Here is an 18,457-nt window from a genome sequence, read left to right as displayed (position 1 = left end):
ACAGGTGGCTCATAGCACCGAAGTGGGCCCCTGCCAGGCCCTTGCTGCCTCTGCAATCTGCTGGTCTCTCCAGCATGCTCCAGCGTGCTCACCAGCCCTGAGCCCGCCCCTGCCTCTTCCAAATCAGAACCCTGAGCCTGCACGTGATTGGTGGAGGCAAGGTCACGTGGCCACACTCGAGCTGCAAGGGAGGCTAGGACAGTGAATTTCTGAGTTCTGCCTTGGGAGAGCAGGATTCACAGTGTGGGACATACTTCAAATCCAGGAAGAGGGTTCTCAGGATGCTGAGCAGGCACACAAGCACAAAAATGGTCCCCTACAATGACCGCCACTTATTGTCACCAGCACAGGATCACTGATACCAGCAACAGTACCATCCCCGTTATTGTCAAAAACCTGGCTCTGGCCCTTCTGTGTGTGGACAGCCTGTTAGAACCCACAGGTGGGATCAGTTGTAGGACGGGCCTCTTCCTAGAGGAGCTTGCTGTCTGGTAGGAAGGCCTGGGGACCTGCCCTGCAGGGCAGCCTGTGCACTGGCAGAGAGAGGGAGGGCTTCCTGGAGAAGGGGACATGTGAGCCGAGCTTTAAGGGTAGGAAAGACCTAGACAGGAGCAACCCAGAAGGGGGGCACCTCATCGGAGGGCCTGTGTGGGCAAAGGCTTGGAACAAGAACGTGCTCGTCATGCTAAGGGGGGGCTTGGCTGGTGCAGAAATGTAGGCAGTGTTTCTCAAAATTCTTCACCTCAGCTTGTGAGTAAGGAACACATTTTACATTGTAGCACACACGTAGAGACACACTCACACACACACACACGTATATAAACCAGAGAAAAGTTTCACACGGCGGTTCTCACCCTACCACATGCAATGCCTCTGATGTTTTCTACACTAACTTAACCCATTTCATTATTTTTTTTCAAATGCTAGTCACCACTCATGAAATTGACCTCATGACCCATCAGTGGTGCAGGGACCACAGAGCTGGGGACAGAAGCAGAAGCGGGGCAATGGGAGGGGCTTTGAACACCAAAATCGCAACATTTGGACTCTGCGCTGTAGATTCTTGAGGCCAGAGGTCATGTGTGGCGTGCTGATTGGAAATGATCGATATACACCATCTATCAATATTTAAAATGCACATAACTTTTAACCCAGCAATTCCACTTCGAGGAATGCAGCCTAGAGAAAGACCCACCGAGGAGCTCAGAGAGGCACAAACAAGGGTGTTTGCTGCAACACTGGAAAAGTTGGAAGCAACTAAAGTGGAATAGTATGCAGCCCTTCCAAAGAACGAGGTCACTCTCAGTCGTGGAGAGCTAGATCTCCAGGACGCTGGGGAGGGGAGACGAGTCAAGTCACAGAGCCAGATGTGCCGTTTGCTCTCAGTTTTGGATAAACCACACCTGTATATGTGTGTATATTTATGTGTATGGATGCCTTTTAAAAAGATTTAGAAGGAAATTTGGACTCATGCGACATGTATGAAGCCATCTATCTATCTATCTATCTATCTATCTATCTATCTATCTCCATGTGGCCCTAGGAGTAGAGAGGTTTGGGGGTCGTATGGGGGAGACGCTGGGGTCTGGAGAGACCTAAGGGTATTGGAAGATGTGGGCAAGGAGGTTTCCCCATTACTCCCAGTGCCAAGTGCAGGGGGCAATAGGCAGGGTGGGTGTCTAAGTAGCTCATTGGAAGAGACAGTTATAATCCCCCACCAGAATAAACAGTGGGGGCTCGGGGAACTCAGAGAAGGTGCTTCGTCCAACCAGAGAATGAGGGAGGGCTTCCTGGAAGAAGTGGCTGGAGCAGGAGTTTAGAGTATGAGTAATGAGACAGAACAGTGGTTGTGGGAGAAGGAAGCATCCTCTAGAGCCCAGAGACTGGACCCTCAAGCATCCCCTGGGCTGGAGGCTGAGTGAGGGGAGGGTTGGGCCTGGCTGGGGGCTGAGAGCCAGACCACCACTGTCCACAAGGTTTCTGTCCAGCCCCCTCCCCAGAGACTGGCTGCAGGGCACTATGGGAGCAGTTATGCAAATCACCTCCCGGGTGTGGGTCTCATTACCTTTCAGTGACTGGCAGCTGCAGAACCCCACTGGCCTGGAGGGCGTTGGGTGGGGGTGGTGGGAGCAGCCTGCCTCGCCCCTTCTCCTACTCCGCCCTCCTCCATGAGCCTCCGACCCCGATCACATCTGGTCCACATTGGCCTGTGTGGTTCCAATCATGCCACTTCCTGCTACTGTCTCTGGGTACCCCCAACCCCCGCCCCTCCTGCTCCCCTTCCCTCAGCATTCAGCAAGTCCTGCACAGTGGAGTCCCTGACATTCTCCTGCATCTCCCCTTGAACCCTACCATGAATGAGATGGGTCATCTCCCTCCCCAAAATGTGCCTCCTGGCCATTCGCTACTCTGTCCCCCCCAGGTCTGGGCTGTCCTGGGTTCTGGTAGCATGCACCCACCCACTTCCAGGTCCAGCCCAGACCTCTAGGAACCCCACTCTCCTCTCTGCCAGGTCCCCCTCTCCTCCTAGGGAGGGGCCTCCTGTGTCAGGCAGCGTGCTGGGCTCCCCCAAACCCCACCCAGCCCTCCCTGGGAGGTCTTTGGTCAGAGTGAGTAAAAGGAGGTGCGTTTACTGGAGTTCAGTTCTCTCCAAAAGAGAAAGTCCTAAAGTCACTTCTAGGGGCCACTGGCCCTCAGGGACAGAGCTGGGAGGGGGGGTGTCAAGGAACAAAGGGATGAGGGGACTGGAAGCAGGGTGAGGGTGAGGGTGGGGGATGGGAGATGCCTATCTCAGAGAGCAGGCACTCCTGGCACCAGGTGAACCCAGAGAAGTGACTTGGAGGGAGAGTGTCAACTGGGAGTGTGGCTCTCTCCAGGGCAGGACTGTGTCCTGCTGATACTCTACAGCATTTGTCCTGCGTCATCGCTAATTGCTGATGCAATGTATCATCAGCAGCCCCATTTTACAGATGAGAAAGCTGAGGCCTGAAGCGGTCAAATAACTGACCCAAGGTCACACGCTGGTAAGCAATGAAGCCCAGGAGCCTCTTAATCTCCCTGCTGTTCAGAGGTCCAGGCACCCCCCACTACAGGGCTGGGGTCTCTAATTCCACCCGCCCCTAACTAGACTAGATCCTGGACTAGAAGCTCCTTGAGGGCAAGGAATGGGGCCAGGGTTCATCTGTGTCTCCCCTGCAGCCAGCATTAGTCATTCATCCATCGACTCATTCATTCCACCGGTTTTCACTGAGTAGCACCTCAGAGTCCTGTGCCAAAACCCCTCTGAGCCTGAGGCCCCTCATCTGCAAGATGAGAATGTTGTCCCGAGCTGAGAGGTCGACGTTGAAGAAAGTGGGCCACATAGGTACTTTCAAATCTCCTAGTAGTCATACTTGAAGGAATAAAAAGTAACAGGTGAACTTAACTTTAAAAACATACCTTGTTAAAAAATAATAATAAAAGAACTAAAAAGGGATGCCTGAGTGGCTCAGTTAGTTAAGCGTCTGACTCTTGATCGCAGCTCAAGTCTCGATCTCAAGGTCGTGAGTTCAAGCCCCGCACTGGGTTCCGTGCTGGGTGTGGAGCCTACTTAAAAAAAAAAAAAAAGAACTAAAAACATACCTTGTGAACCCAATCCTCCAAAATATTATCATTTCAGCACGGAGCCAATGCAAAATTGATAAATGAGACACTTTATACACTTTTGCTCATATGGGGTCCAAGGTGTGTATTTTACCCTTCCCAGACATCTCCTTCCGGACTGGCCACATGATCTGGTGCTCCGTAGCCACATGGGGCCGTCATGCTGGACCACATGGCTCTCAATGGAAAGGTTCCAGAGAGATCAGATGGCGAAGGGTGTGCGAGCCGCCAGCTCCCAGCGAGGCCCACGGTGGGGACAAGTATTAGTGCGAGGCCCCCAACCCCCTTCCTCCCCCAGCTCAGCAAAGAGGCCCCTTTCCTCCCGCGTGGCCACGAGTCGGGGCCCCTGTGGGGTGCCCCTGGGACTGAGGCGCTGCTGGCTTTCCAGGAAGGAGCAGGAGGGAGGGAGAGCACGGGCTGGGGCCTCGAGGAGGGAGCTGCTGCTGCCTGGCACAGGGACAGAGTTTGTTTGCACCTCTTTGAAGCCAGAGATGAAAGTGGGGCCCACATGGCTGCCTTTGATTCCCTCCTCCCTGGGCCCCGCGCAGCTGCAGCCGGGCCTGGCCCACTTCTGCGCTGCCCCAGGGGGAGCAGAAGAGGCCCCAGGCCAAGGGCCTTTCTCCCCTGGGTGGCTTGGGGGAGAAGCGGAGGGAACACCCTCCATCCTGAGGGATCTGTCCTGCCGCAGCCTCCCTGGAGAAGAGGAACCAGGTGTGATGTGCAGAACTTGGGGGCACCTGCCACCCCAAATCTCTCTTCTGCCAGGGCCCGAGTGTCCACCATGAGCGGTCAGTTCTTATGAATCAACACAGGAAAAGAGAGTTGAGTGAACCGCTTGACCTTGTAAGCCTCCTTAATTCAACAACTATTTACTGACGGCCTACTGTGGCTAGGCACTGTTCTAGATGCCCGGCTGGCACGTACCATAGAGCAGATGGAATGAAATGGCGCGTGCAAAGTGCTTAGCATGGTGTCTGGCTCACAGAAATCGCTGAGTACATGTCACCCTGCATCATCATCATCAACATCATCATCATCATCATCATCATCATCATCATCATCACCTCCAAGTTCTGCAGGGTCTCTTAACCATTCCCAGGCACCGAGGGAAGAGAACCAGCTGCTAGAACAGTGCCCACCCCAGGGCTAATCCCTCAAGCTCTGGCCTGAGCTCTGCTTCCTCCTCTCTCCTAGGTCCCCTGGGGGCAGCCCCTGGCCTGGGGGGAGGCAGGACCACTGACCTTCACCAGTGACGCCTGTGGCCCCCAAATGGCGGCTCAGACCAGAGATATGCTCAGAGGACCTCCCGGCCACCACGGAGGCAAAGCCACACATGGGACGCGGCAGGCCCCTCCCCTGTCCCAGGCCGGCAGAGCCTCCAGAACCCTCCTAAAGCAATAGGGCAGCAACAAAGCTGCCATTAGGGGTTGGGGCGTCTGCTGTACCAGGGGTGTGGCTTCTGCAATCCCAGACCCCGTATGGTCCCAGGCAGCATCGTCCAGGTGTCCTGGGTCCTGACCCCTGTCCAAACAGCCTCTGGCGTCTCCCAGCCAGCCCACCTCTGAGGAAGAACCACCTTTGTCCTCCTGCTCCTGGCAGAGGGCGCGGGGGGCACCACCGCTGACCCAGCATCCTCGCACACACATCAGTGACCCCTCCAGGGCAGGCCCCTCTCTCCTGATCCTCTCTCTTGACATCTTGCTGCTTCTCATGAGTCAGGGAGGAGAGGCAGTAGAGCCAGGGCTGGAGAAAGGAGCAAAGTGGGGAAGAACCGGGTCCAGAGTGCCCATGATGACCAGTAGGTTTGCGGGGGGTCGGGGGGGGCTGAGGCAGACCCTTTCCAGACGTGTCTCGGACCCTCGCATTACTGTTTCCAGGCAGGATATAGTTGTCCCCATTTTACAGATGGGGAAATGGAGGCTGGCAGCCGTGGAGACAGTCACCCACAGCCACACACTTGGGAGGAGGGAAGGCAGCCGGGAGTCGGACCCACATCTGACTGATTTCAAAGTCTGTGTTCGTTCCATTCAGCCACCCTGCCAGGGAACTCAGCCCTCTTCATGGGGAGCTCAGGGTGGCCCCAGGCAGCTTCTCCAAAGCCTGAAACTCTGAAGACAAGAAGCCTGCCCTAAGGACAGATGCGATGGAGCAGGAAGGAGTCTGGCCTTGGAGACACCAAACTCTGGGACCCGGGGCGGGGCGCCTCACCTCCAGACCTTCCTCTTCTCTCCCAGGATAAGGGCTCAGAGAACATGGGACTTCTGGAAGCATGCACAACGGGCAGGATGACTTTAGGGGGCTCATCGCCCCCTCTTTATTTCAGTGGGGGTAGATATGTTGATTGTGTGTTGGACCAGACAGATAAACCAGCACATGGAAGTCACAATTTCACGGATACTTTTGCTTAGGCAGTGTGTGTGTGTGTGTGTGTGTGTGTGTGTGTGTGTGTGATAAAGAGAGCGCTGACTTAAGGGACAGTACTAAGTGAAAACACGGGGGGGGGCACGGCATATGGGCATGCCCACTTCTGGGAGGCCTGAGCGGCTGTGATGACCAGTGTGGACCGGAGGGGACCCCAGGTGGTTAGGAGGCTGGAAGCGGGCTGTGGGGAACCCCATGAAGGCCTGGGTGTGAGAGGGAGAGGGAAGGGGGCAGGGAGGAGGGGCAGAGGGGCAGAGGTGAGCCGGGCTCAAGGGCTGGCCCCAGCAGCCAGCCGTCTGCACCCTCTGGGTGCCGCCGAGCCTGGAGGCCACATTGCTGCCTCCCCTCCCCGGGCCGTGCGGTCCGCAGCTGGCTGATGTAAAACACACATGTTTTGACTGAAGCTGCTCTCCCCCCACCTCCTGAAAAACGCCAACATTAAAGGGAACGTAGCTTTGTAAAACTGAAACTGTAAAACCCTTCTGAAACCCAGCCCGGGGGATTAAAGAAACCACATGAAAAGGGACTCGGGACGACCTGGATGCTGACTTCCTGTTCAGAAGTTCGCTCAACATGTGCCTCCCACCCGGCCAGGGGCGTGTAGAAAGGAGGAGGAAGGGAAAGGCCCGGGCCAGTGGGGTCTTGGGAGGCCTCCAGAAGTCCAGCGCTCACAAGGTCCAAGGCCTGACAACCTCACAGTGCCCTCCCCAGACTTCTGACCCCCCCGGAGAGCTCTGAGAAGAAGGTGCCCTGTTGCCCTTGGCCCTGGGACCCCACCCTACGGTTACAGAGGGGTCGGGAGTCAAACAGACCACAGTCACCTACCATCCTACTTGCCTGCTTCTGCCAGGCCCCCTGCTGCTCCCAACACCGTGTCCCTGGCCCTGGATCCTTGGACCCCCCCCCACCCCCCCGCCCCGGCTCAGACCCCCGGCTCCCGGTCAGTCCTGGTTAAGAGCCTCCCCCAGGCCTGGGGCTGCAACTGCAAGTTCAAGTCTCAGCTCTGCCCGTATTCTCCAGGGGACACCCAAGGAGCTACCCTTGGGAACTCTGCACCTTTTCCCTCCCCACGTCACCAAGCAGGGGGAAAGTAGAACAAGCAATGTGTGTGCAAGCCTGCCGTGATCAGGACGGCACAAGGTGGTTCTCACTCTGCTCGCACAAGCCTGAGGCTGGAGTCCCCCCCCCTCATTGGTCTCCCTCTTGCTACATGGCCTTGGCCAAGTCCCAACTCCTGTCTGGGCTCAGGACCCTCATCCTGGGAAAAAGAAGGTAGGGTGGGCTGGGTCAGAGGGAAAGCCCAGGCTCCGGCCACACACACTCACACCCCCATCATATACACTCCCTTATGGACAAACACTCACCCCCTCTCTCACACACACACACACACACACACACACACACCACAGGCCACTTGGTGGCCACCACTACCCCCATCTTCATTACCACCCTCCTCCATTATATAAACTCCCTGTGCCCTCCAGTGTCCCCCGCAATCACTTACCTAATATTAGGATATTAAAAAATATGGCAAGATTTTAAGAGACTTATTAAAATGCAATTAGCGGCGTGTACGACTTAAGCAGGAAGATTATTTTTAAAAATGACTTGATTGTGCAGAATACCACGCACCTTCCCGAGGCCGTAAACCTGCCAATCACACACATGCTCAAAGGAAGAGGTTTCCTCATTTTCTCTTTGTCCTTCAGGGTTTTCTCCTGCCCCCGGTGACCATGAAGGCTGTGGTCCCCCACCCACCAGACACACACTCTCTCACACACACACACACACACACACACACACACGCTTGCATTCTGAGCCCCCTCAAGAGACCCCTCAGAAGGAAGCTAAAGGGTTAATCGGGTCCAAAGTCAAGCCCGGAGAAGTTTGGAGAAACTGGCCAGAGGGTAGGCAAGGGGATGGAGAAGACCCCACGCCATGACCGCTACCCCATGATGATTTGGATTAGCAGAGGCTGCAGCGAGAATAAGGACGACGAACAGTCCTGGCTGCGAAGGGTTTGGGGGTGGGAAGGGCTGAAGGGAGGAGGGAGAAGTCCCAGGTTGTGGGTTACAGCTGACCCCCTCTGTGCCTCGGAGACCCCCCCCCGCCCGCTGCGCCCGCGGCGCCCCCCGCCCGGCCCCCGCCCTAGCTGGAACGGTGGGTTATGCTGCCCCCTGCCGCCCGCTCTCCACATTGCAGCCCCCGCTCTCAGGACCCGGCTGCTGAGCGAAGGAACTCGCGAGGTCCAGGGCCGACCCTTCTCCAGCCGCGGGGTCCAGGAGAAGGACCCCGGATCTTCCCGGCTCTAGCCTGAAGCGAACCACGGATTTGGAAACGAAACGTGGAGAACGTTCTCCAGCCGCCCCCTCCCCGGCTGCTCCACCCCTGGCTGAAGGAGTTTATCAAACGTGCCTGCTACTTCCTGGCATTGGGCTCCCGCTGGTACTTTTATTCCAACCATAAAAAGGCTATTTCATTGAGAAATAAAGTCCCATCCCCCTGACGTGTGACTCCTTTCAGAGCTCTCAGCCGCCAGGCAAAATTTATGTTTCCCGGATGCTCTCTCCTGGGATTGCAACTGGAAATTGGGGAGAGGGGGCTGGAAGGGGGAATTTCCTCTCTAGCTGATGGACTTGTGCTTATTCCTTTGGTCTGAGGATCCCTGGAAACCCAAGGTGTCCAGCAGAGAGCCCTTGCCTTGGAGTGAGGAGGCGGGTGTTTGAGCCCCGGTTCTTCCACCTATTAGCCGTGTGAGCTTGGGTAAAGTCCTGAGCCTCAGTTTCGTCGTCCATAAAATAGGAAGAACAATTCTTCTCTTCCTCAGAGAGATGGAGCTAGATGCACTGAGCACTTAGAAGCTGTAGAAATGTCAAGTACTGCTATTATTATGGAGGCAGAGGAATTCTCTGACTTGGGGTGGGGGCAGGGAGAGCTGACACAGATTTTCCCAAGCAGTGAGCGGTCCTCAGCTTCTGTGTGCATCAGATTCACCTGGAGGGCTTGTTATAACACAGATTACCGGTCTCCAGCTTCTGTGCTTTGGGATCTGTAGGTCTGGGATGGAGACCAAGAATTCGCTTTTTTTTTTTTTTAACCGATTTCTTAGGTGATGCTGATGCTGCTGGTCTGGAGACCCCACTTGGAGAACCATTGTTTTGAGGGCTTTGAGATCTGGGATGTGGGGCACCTCAGCCTGAGCCTTGGGAGAGGACCGAGGAGCCGGTGGGAGTCACCTTTGGGGCAAGATAAGGGTGAACTCTGGCCAGCTGCAGGGGAGTGACAATCTGTCCATATCGTCCCATCTTGTCCCCCCAGTGGCTGGGCCTGTGTCTCTGGCGGCCCCCACTGCCAGAGAGACAAGACCTATGAGCAGCAGAGAGGTCAGGCAGTGGCCCGGGGCTAGGCTGAGCTGGACTCTCTGAAGATGGACTCTCAGGGGTGCGGGGTGCCTGCAGACCTACAACGGGATACTCTTGACTTGTCTCCCCATGAGTGGAAGTTGCCTGACCATCCACTCCTGCTCCCTGTTTCAGCCTATTCCTGAAACAGAAGCACAGAAAGATTGAACTGACTTGCTCAAGGTCACACGGCTTGGACAGGACACCCAGAAAAAGCCCTTACTGGCTATGCAGTAATTTGGAGGATTATGAGGTTGATGACTCCAATTCCAGTTTAAGTAATATTCAAATACCCAGCAGAGACTTGCCGCTAAAGCTGGAAGAGCACGTTGTCATACAAGTCTGCCGTGGGAGCGTCTAAAATCTGGGTATTCAAGACCTTCGATGAGGGAACAACCATGAGCCTGGATGTCGCAAGGCATGAAAATTGGCTTTTTTGGTCAGGGAGGAAAACCCAAAAGGGAAACTGGCCCATGGCTGCTCCGTGTAACAGAACAGAAGGACAGTAAATGCATCACAGACCCTGATGGGGTGAAAAAGATGGGGATCCAAGCTACTGGGGGGGGAGGGAGTCACGCAATGTCTAACCACCCCAAATCCCAGATTGTCTGAGATCCTGCCCCACAGGATGCTGACCTGGAGGGGAAGAGCCACTGCTTGCCAGGGTCTCACTGATCACAGACACAGCAGTCGCAAAGAAATGATTGCCAGACCTGGAAGGTCTCAACAGGACGAGTGGAGGCCCCCCAAGCAGGGAGAACACTTGTGCCCGTGCCCACGCCACCCCGGGATTGGGCACAGGAGCGACCCAGGCCCTGGGAGACCCAGAGCCCTGGTCACTCATGGATCTGGGGACATTGAGGGAAAACAAGAGACTCCCCAGAAGCCTGAGCACTTTCTCATGAAACGCAGCTTGTCCCGGGTTTGAGTCAGCGTGGAGTGGAGCAAGGGGAGAGGCGTAAAGTGGTTGCTTGCAGCTGCGCCGTCCGCTGAGCTGGGCCACGTGCCCAGATCCGCGTAGCCTTGCCGCTCGCTGCCTGCTGCGGGGAGAGCCATTTATGCCAGGTAGAGGCTGGAGATTTCATTAACTCCCTTCCCTTTGTCTCGTCTCCAAGGGCACAGGGTGGTTAAACATGCGGAGGACTTGGTAAAGGGTCAGCCCTGCTTTATAGGACTCTCTTGGCTGCATGGGGGGGGCAGGTGGGGGGGGCCCGGCCCTCGAGGTCCCAAAGCGGGGTGGTTCGGCAAAGATGGAGAAGGGGAGGAGGGAGATGGGGGCGGGACGGGGAGCAGAGAGACAGAGACTACAGGCCAGCGTGGTGACATGTCTCACACATCACCTGCAGCCACCTTCACTGAGTCATCTGGACACAGGATGGGAGTGGCACCTTGGAGAGGAGCCCTTTAAGTCATCTTCCTGGGGGGTGGGTTGGCCTCTCTCAGCCAGAGCCTCCCGCCCCCATCCCCTTTCAGCTGTTCCTGCCCTCTGATGTCCACTTTCCAGCAAGCGTTTTAGAGCCAGAATAAAATCTGGGGGCTCCCACGTGCCCGCTCTCTCCTGTTCACTCCACCAGCTTCCATTGCCTTCTTTCTGTCCCTCCAAACCTCCTTAGATCCCTTGCACTTGCTGTCCCTCTGTCTGGATGCCCCTCTCCACCACCACCCCACCCCACCCCCCACTCTTTCCGGGTTTCCCCTTCAGAGGGGTTGCCGTGACCATCCCGCCCCAACCTACGCCCCATGCAGGTTGCGTGTTTGGGTCTCTTCAGAGCACTTTGGTGTCATCTGAAGTTGTCCACGTGTGGCTTTATTGTCCATCCCCAACCCCCCGTCACACACACACACACACACACACACACACACACACACACGTGCCCACTAGAACTTTCGCTCCCACATGAGGGACTTTCTCTGTCCAATTTACGGTTCCCTTCCCAGAGCTGCAATAGTGTCTGGCCCAGAGAACGCACTCCATAAACATTTGTCAAGTGACAGGGGCCGTGATATGCACTCTGAGAAGGCAACTGGGGGTCTGGAGAACCAGGCAGCAGTGAGCCCACAACATCAGCCCTGGGCTCTAACCCCCTTCCCCACCGTCCTATGAACGTGATCTTCTAGCCCGAAAACCATGGGCTCCTGTGAGGTGATCCCAGCCTAGGGGAGGTCAGTCCTTCTTTCTTCCCCCAGGCTGGGCCACCCAGCCAGGTGCCCTGGGCAGCCGCCACGGCCTCTGGCCGCCTCCTGCTGGCTTCCCCTGTAGGTGTCAGGCTTGCCTTGGCATGGGGGCCGCCGTCCCTGGGCAGCGGTTGCCTGCAGGGGAACCGCCTGGCAGGGCGGGCGGGGGGGGGGGGGGGGGCGGGGGGGGTTGGCCTTGGAGTCACGGCTCCGATTCAAGAAGGGAAATCATCCGAGCTTTTAAAAAATTAAATGGAGTCAGTAATTTGATTTCAGAGAGAAGCTGAAAACCTCGTAATGGCAGGAGCTGCTCAATTCCGTGGTGAAAAGGAAAAGCCTTAAATGGGGCTATTAAGCTTTTGCCTGGGATGGATCAGCCCGGAGAAGGAGGAAGGAGGGGGGGCAGGCAGCGGGGAGAAGTCGTCCTAGAGGTAGAGACCGTTTATCAGCCAAGACAACCCTGATTATTTATTTATTTATTTGTTTCGCGTTCCGGGCGTTGCCCACGGCCTCCTCTCCTTGGCTGCGATTCAAATCCCACTTCCAGCGATGGGCCGGCCCGGAGCGGGTGGGGGTGCCCTCCTTCCAGGGAAGCACCCAGTGCTGCTCCCATTCAGGCCACGGCTGGGCTTCTGGGAGCACTGGTGTCCCCGGAGGTCAACAGGGGTCACCGGAGCTGCCCAGGCCAGCGGGGTACCAGCTGCTGCCGTGGGAACCGGAGGCAGAGAGTAGTGAGTCATGAAAACAAAGCAGCAACACTCCCCATTCTCCTCTCATGGGGTCCTTGAGAGACCTAGGGTCGTGGCCCCGGAGGCCCAGGGGAGGGCATCTCGCACTGCAGGATCTTGTCATCGCCCAGCGCCCCCAGAGATGTCTGAGCTGTGGCTGAAGGCGTTCTGTGCTCTCCCGGAACGAGCACGCATCCCCTCTGCCTGGGCCTGGGAGCCCCGCAGTTTGGCTGTTCTGATTTGCCTGAATAGCTGCCAGGGTAACCACGAGAATGACTTACACGTCCTGAGCACACGCTGTGTGCAGGGCCCTGCGCTGAAGGCTTTACGTTTCCTCGCTTCCCCCTCAACGGCCCCAGCTATTCTCACCCCCATTTGCCTGATCAGGAAACGGAGGCACAGAGAGATTAGCGCCTTGCCCAAAGGCACACAGCCGAAGAGCAGAGAGACCGCAGCAGCCTGGCTACAGAGCGTGCACGCTTTCCCCCTCTCCGCCCCCGATGCCTCACCGCATCACAGGGAGTGGGCAAGCACGCAAACGCTGGCGGTCCCAGCAAGCCGGAGGCACGCCCGAATACTGTCCTCCCCACTCCTTTGTGCTTGGCATCCCCTGGGGTGCTCCCAGGACTCACCCCAGCAAGGGGGCCTCTCAGAAGCCCCTCCACGTGGTTCTGAAGCTCAGGAGACCTATAACTTTCAGGTTATAGGTTGCCACTGCAGGCTGTGTCGGCTCCTGCCAGGGTGTCCCCTGCTGAGCAGAAAGGCTCTCCGGGTTTGGCCAGGCTGGACCAGGAAACGTCTGCGGGAGCCCACAGGCTCTGAATTTGCTGGACATGTTCGCGGCCCCCCACTCAGCCTGCTCCACTGGCCAGGGGCTGACTCGAGGCCTCAGGCTCTCTCTTACCCGCCCTCCGATGAAGCCGCGGGCTCCTTAGAGGTGCAGGCCAGTGAACTCTCCAGAAGAGCCGTCAGGGGCTGCCTGCGACTGGCAGTTGCTGGGCCTACCCTGTGCCTCCCCGAGGGCTCAGGCGGGTGCTGGGCCTAGCTGCTGCCACCACACCTTAGAAGGGCTGACGGCAGGGCAGTGACTGCGGCATATCCATTCCCAGCAGGAGGATGAGTCCCGGCCCCGCCGTGTCCTGACTTGGTCCTGGGATGGCAGGTCTAGGTGCCCCTTACCCTCCTCCCTGATGGTCCTGAGGCCTCCATTATGGAGGATGTTTCCTGGGGCTATCTGGGGGTCGGGGTGGGGGGAACATCAGGAAGCCAGTGCCTCTTCATCCACGCTGGTCATCGAGAGCCTCGTCAAAGGCCAGACCTCCTGGCCAGCGCGGCCAGGTCCTTCTCGCCTGGGCTAGTTGGCAGCCACGTCCCCCCTGACAACATTCCCAGCGGGAGGAGCCCTCCGGGTGGCTGGGCAGGGCCCTGCTCAGGCCTTAGAGCTCCCAGACTGTCAGGGTGACAGATGGCCTTGAGACCAGGAACACTTCGGACTGTTCGGACGCCCAGAGAGGCAGCCGAGGAGAGGAGACATCTGAGAACAAATGAATGGTCAGGCCGTGGGGGCTGGGGAGACCGGACAAGGGGGCCGGGGCTGGCCTGGACGGCTCCCATGGACTCTGAGGACAGTGCAGCTGAGGACAAGGCGGGCCCGGGTAACTCCACGTTCCCTGGGGGAGCCCAGGGGCCATGTTTCTTCTACAGGTTTGGCTATTTGCAGGAATGGTCCAAGCCCCTTCTTCAGTGGGAGAGCAGTGGAGAGAAAAAGCATCAGAACTCGGAGGATGTGAGCTTAGGCCATGCCGAGGATGGCAACCCAGAGATGGCCCTCGGGAGCTCTGCCCTCAAGCTGGAGCCCCAGGCCTGCTCCCAGGCTCCGGCCACAAGGCTTTTGAGGCACGCCTTGGTTTTCCTTTCTCCACGTGCACAGCCACTGACCTTACCCGCCACCTCCTTTTGCCGGCTCTGAAGGCCCCGGGGGCCGTGAACAAGACAGGAGAGCTCGAAGGGAGCCGCCCTCAGATGGGAACTCTTGGGGGCCCCCCGCTTTCTCTGGGGAATGTTCTGAATTTGAGGAGGAAACTTGGTGGGAGGTCAAAGTGGGGCTCCCTTGGGAATAATGGTGGTGAAGGAGAAGGGTCTCATGCCTGGCTGGGTCCACCAACGCCTCGTGGGGCTGGGGCCCCTCCGAGGAAACTGCGGTGGGGAGGCCAGGTGATGGACTGGGCTTCGGAAGGCTCGAGAGCGAAGCTCTGACAAAGCCCTTCCCAGAGGCCATCCGCGGCAGCTGATCCTGCAGTTTGGAACTGGGGAGAGACAGCAGATGGAATTCCTGCAGGAAGGGTCTCCTCTCCTGGGAACGGTGGAGACGGAGCAGTCCTCAGCACGGCAGTTCAAGCAGACAGCTCCCTTCCAGAATTTTCCAGAAAGGAAGCAGGGGTCAGTTCTCCTCCCAAAGAGACACGATCCTCCCCGCACCCTGGTGAAAGGGCCACTCATGTCCCCCTTCTACAGATGGAAAAATAGAGGCTTTGGGAGCTCAAATTCAAGCACTGGGTTAACAACCTCCCTTCATTGGCGGAATTTCACAGACCCTGGACCTGGAGTCCTTGTTGAGAATACGTGAGTGTCAAAATCTATTTTTGAAATCGAATCACAGGATTGTACATTTTCTGTAAGGACCTACTGGCCCCAACTCCTACCCCTGCTTGATGCCACCAGCTGATTTCATCTTTAAGCCATTCCCTACTTTGAGGCCACGTACATCAGCCCAGTCCCAAGAATCACACAGAACCAGACTCTGCTGGGACACTACGGACCTGCTGGGCCAGATCGTTCTTTGCTGTGGGCTCCTGTGCACCATGGGATGTCTAGCAGCACCCGTAGCCTTGACCCACCAGATGCTGGTGGCCTCAAGAATGTCTCCAGATGTTGCTAAATGTCCCGTGGGAGGCAAAAACATACCCCTGTTGAGAACTGCCGAGTTAGAGCTTGCCAATTCTGGTTCATAGGTCAAGTACAGCCTCAGACATGTTTGGTTTGGCCTGCAGCGGGTCTATTTTATTTTATTTTATTTTATTTTATTTTATTTTATTTTATTTTATTTTATATTTATTTGAGAGAGCATGAGCAGGGGTAGCGGGAGAAGGAGAAGCAGACTCCGCACGGAGGAGGGGCTCAATCCTAGGACCCCGAGATCATGACCTGAGCTGAAGGCAGACGCTTAACCGCCAGAGCCTCCCGGGCACCCCGACCTGCGGCGGGTCTTAAATATATTTTAGATTAACTGATGAAATTCTGTAACCAGCTTCTCCTGGAAAATCAGAAGATTTGGCGGGGTCTGGGGGCCACCACCCACTGGCATCTCCACTACGCCCTGTCCTCTCCGTGGCCTTCAGCACCCTCCCTTGGGCCACCGGTTCACTCCCCCTCACTCATTTACACTCCCTGCCTGACCCATAGAGGCATTTTTGTCAGAACCTCTGCTTTAAAATGTGAAACAGAGCTGGCTGGTTAGCTCAGTTGGTTAGAGCATGGTGCTGATAAAATGTGAAACAACTACAGTTTAACCATCCTGCTGGTTTTTCTTCTCCAAGCTGGACAGCCCCTTGCTTCCACTATCCGTGACATCTATGAGCTTAAATAATTAGGATTTCTCCTATAGGTTCTAACCACTTTGCGGGGGGTGGGGGGAGGGATGGAAAAGACTGTAACCACAGAGTGCTTAGGCAATCCCGGCGCATTAAATATTCCAGCGCATTAGTCATATATTTACACAGAGAAATGTTCTTTGTCTAAAACGTTTTTTTTTTTTTTAAATTCCTGGTGAAAATGTAGTCTGACAAGCATCTATTAAGTGCTTACCAAGGGAAGGCAGTATGATAAGTCCTAGGAAGAATAAAATGCTGAACAAGACACAGCCCTTGACCTCAAAGCATTCCCATACAAGAGGGAGAGACAGGAGGGTGAGCCAATAACCATAACAAGAATAGAAAGACCTGGAAGCAACAATACAGAGATTAGCAAGGCCCCTGAGCAAGGATGACACACAAATTCGTGAAGCATTCCATATTTTAAAAGAAAGAAGGAAAGAAAACAAAGAAAGAAGGAAAGGAAGGAAGGAAGGGGGAGGGAGGAAGGAAGAGAAAGAAAGAAAGAAAGGAAGGAAGGAAGGAAGGAAGGAAGGAAGGAAGGAAGGAAGGAAAGGAAGGAAGGAAGAAAAAGAAAGAAAGAGAGACAGGGGAGGTGCAGGGAAGGTGTGCTGGGAGCCAGGGAGAGGAGAGATTCATTCTGGCTGCTGCTATTAAATTAATAAAACGAGGAAGAGAACATTCTTTCCCCATGTAAATCTTTCCAGAGAGGCCAAAAAGTCTTCCTAAATTGTTCTTATTACTGTTGCTGAGCTATTTTTGTATTTTATTTACTATGTCCCTATAGAGAACCCACCCTCGCTTCAAAGCCTGGGACAAAGATCATCTGCCCCTTGACATCTCCCCCCAAGCCCGCCTGCCCTCCTTTATAACTTTATAACTCTCCGGACATTTCTTTCCTCCCCTTCGAGACTGGAGGCCACTTGAGAGCAAGGGCTGAAGCTGGAGGCCTCTGTTCCCTCCCCTGCCTCATAAGGGCCCTCCCTCAGGCAAGTGCTTAGTGGATATTTGTCGGATAAAGATCTAGCCCTCCCTTTCCAAAATCAATGTCAATGCTGCAGGAAACTGTTAAAATAAAAACAGCCAAAATGTGTAAAAACTTTCAAGAAACATTTCCATTCTCAGCAGACTGTTAGAACTCATCCCCCACCCCGCTTTTTCCCTTTGTTTCTAATTCTGAATTTGGGGCTAGATGTGGTAGGCAGTCCCCCTTTTAATCTTTAAATATAGTTCTGAATATAATTACATTTTTATGCAGCACCGAAACATCATATCCTGGTAACGGGGCATTCTTGCACTATTAACATCTGCGTTAAATCTCCTTCGCGTCTGTCTTCTATTGAGGACAGTTGTGAAGTCTAAGATGAAAGTGATCGACATCATTTGTGAATTATGTGTATTTCCTTACGCTGTATATCAATGGGTTTTGCTCCTGGTGGTTTTGCGAATACCAGGTTGTCTGGTAGCCGGGCTTTCGCCGAAAACCTCTTTCAAGACATGGATCCCGGCATCCTGGCACAGAGGACACACACCGTGTTTAGAAAAGCATTCGTCCTGGATTAAGAAATAAGTTGCATCACGCAGCGCTCTTTGCCAAAGAGCCTGATCCATCTCGTAAGCGACCTGAGGAACTGGAGCCCACACAGACAGCTGGGCGGATCAAAATGGAAATGGCTCATCTTGTGCTAGGAACTCTGCTAAGCTCCTCCCCCTGTCATCTACGGTCTTCCCTACAGGTACCCGTATTCCCATTTTGCAGATGAAAAACACTGAGGCTCAACAAGGTTAAGTGACTCGCAGAGGTCCTGCAGCCAGCTAGGCATTGCTGTGGGGCCACGAAGAGTTAGTTGCACGTGGCAGGGTGCATCCTGTCCCCCAGGGTCATCCTCCCAGGGGGCCACCCTGGCAAGAGTGCCAGGCCCCAGGGGTATCAGCAGCAAGGATCCATCTTCAGCTGGCCCCACAGTTCTGCCTTCCACGTCTCTGATTCCACTCGGTGTCAGTGGCTCGAAGGGACCTCCACGAGGGTTAGGACAGCTGCTGCCACCACCAGGACACTGAGCTGGACCCGGAGCACCCTGGCCACCAAGTGGCTGATCACCACAAGGTCCCTGTTTCGGGTCCCTGTGCAGGTGCGGGTGGGAGCCTTTTTTTGACCAGACCCAGTCTCTGCTTTGGGATGTGAAGCAAGACCTCCGACTCTGGCTGGGATGACCCTGGAATGGGGAAGGATATGTGACACAGAAATATGCACACTTTGGTTCGCCTGGGTGGCCCAGCCGGTTGAGTGTCTGACTCGATCTCGGCTCAGGTCTTGAACTCAGGGTGGTGAGGTCAAGCCCCGCGTTGGGCTCCGCGTGGGGCATGGAGCCTACTTGGAAAAAAAGAAAGAAAAAGAAAGAAAAGAAAGAAAGAAAAAGAAAGAGAGAAAGAAAGAAAG

The 18,457-nt window shown here is 55.5% G+C and overlaps 1 protein-coding gene and 1 pseudogene across 1 annotated transcript; one reads left to right on the top strand and one right to left on the bottom strand.

Moving 5' to 3' along the window:
• Window positions 1-13,016: 13,016 nt before the first annotated feature.
• On the bottom strand, window positions 13,017-14,058 carry CIROZ (ciliated left-right organizer protein containing ZP-N domains). The gene is given in 6 exon segments (XM_025855903.2): window positions 13,017-13,240; window positions 13,243-13,446; window positions 13,449-13,517; window positions 13,520-13,744; window positions 13,747-13,818; window positions 13,821-14,058. Coding segments are annotated over 6 exon segments (1,032 nt in total).
• A 2,311-nt stretch (window positions 14,059-16,369) lies between these two features.
• On the top strand, window positions 16,370-16,443 carry LOC112812426 (U6 spliceosomal RNA; annotated as a pseudogene).
• The last annotated feature ends 2,014 nt before the right edge of the window (window positions 16,444-18,457 follow it).

This window comes from Callorhinus ursinus, unplaced genomic scaffold (assembly GCF_003265705.2).
Source record: "Callorhinus ursinus isolate GAN/ISIS: 27379988/994484 unplaced genomic scaffold, GSC_fseal_2.0 scaffold18, whole genome shotgun sequence".
Classification (NCBI taxonomy): Eukaryota; Metazoa; Chordata; class Mammalia; order Carnivora; family Otariidae; genus Callorhinus; species Callorhinus ursinus.
This window is presented reverse-complemented; position numbering and strand designations above follow the sequence as displayed.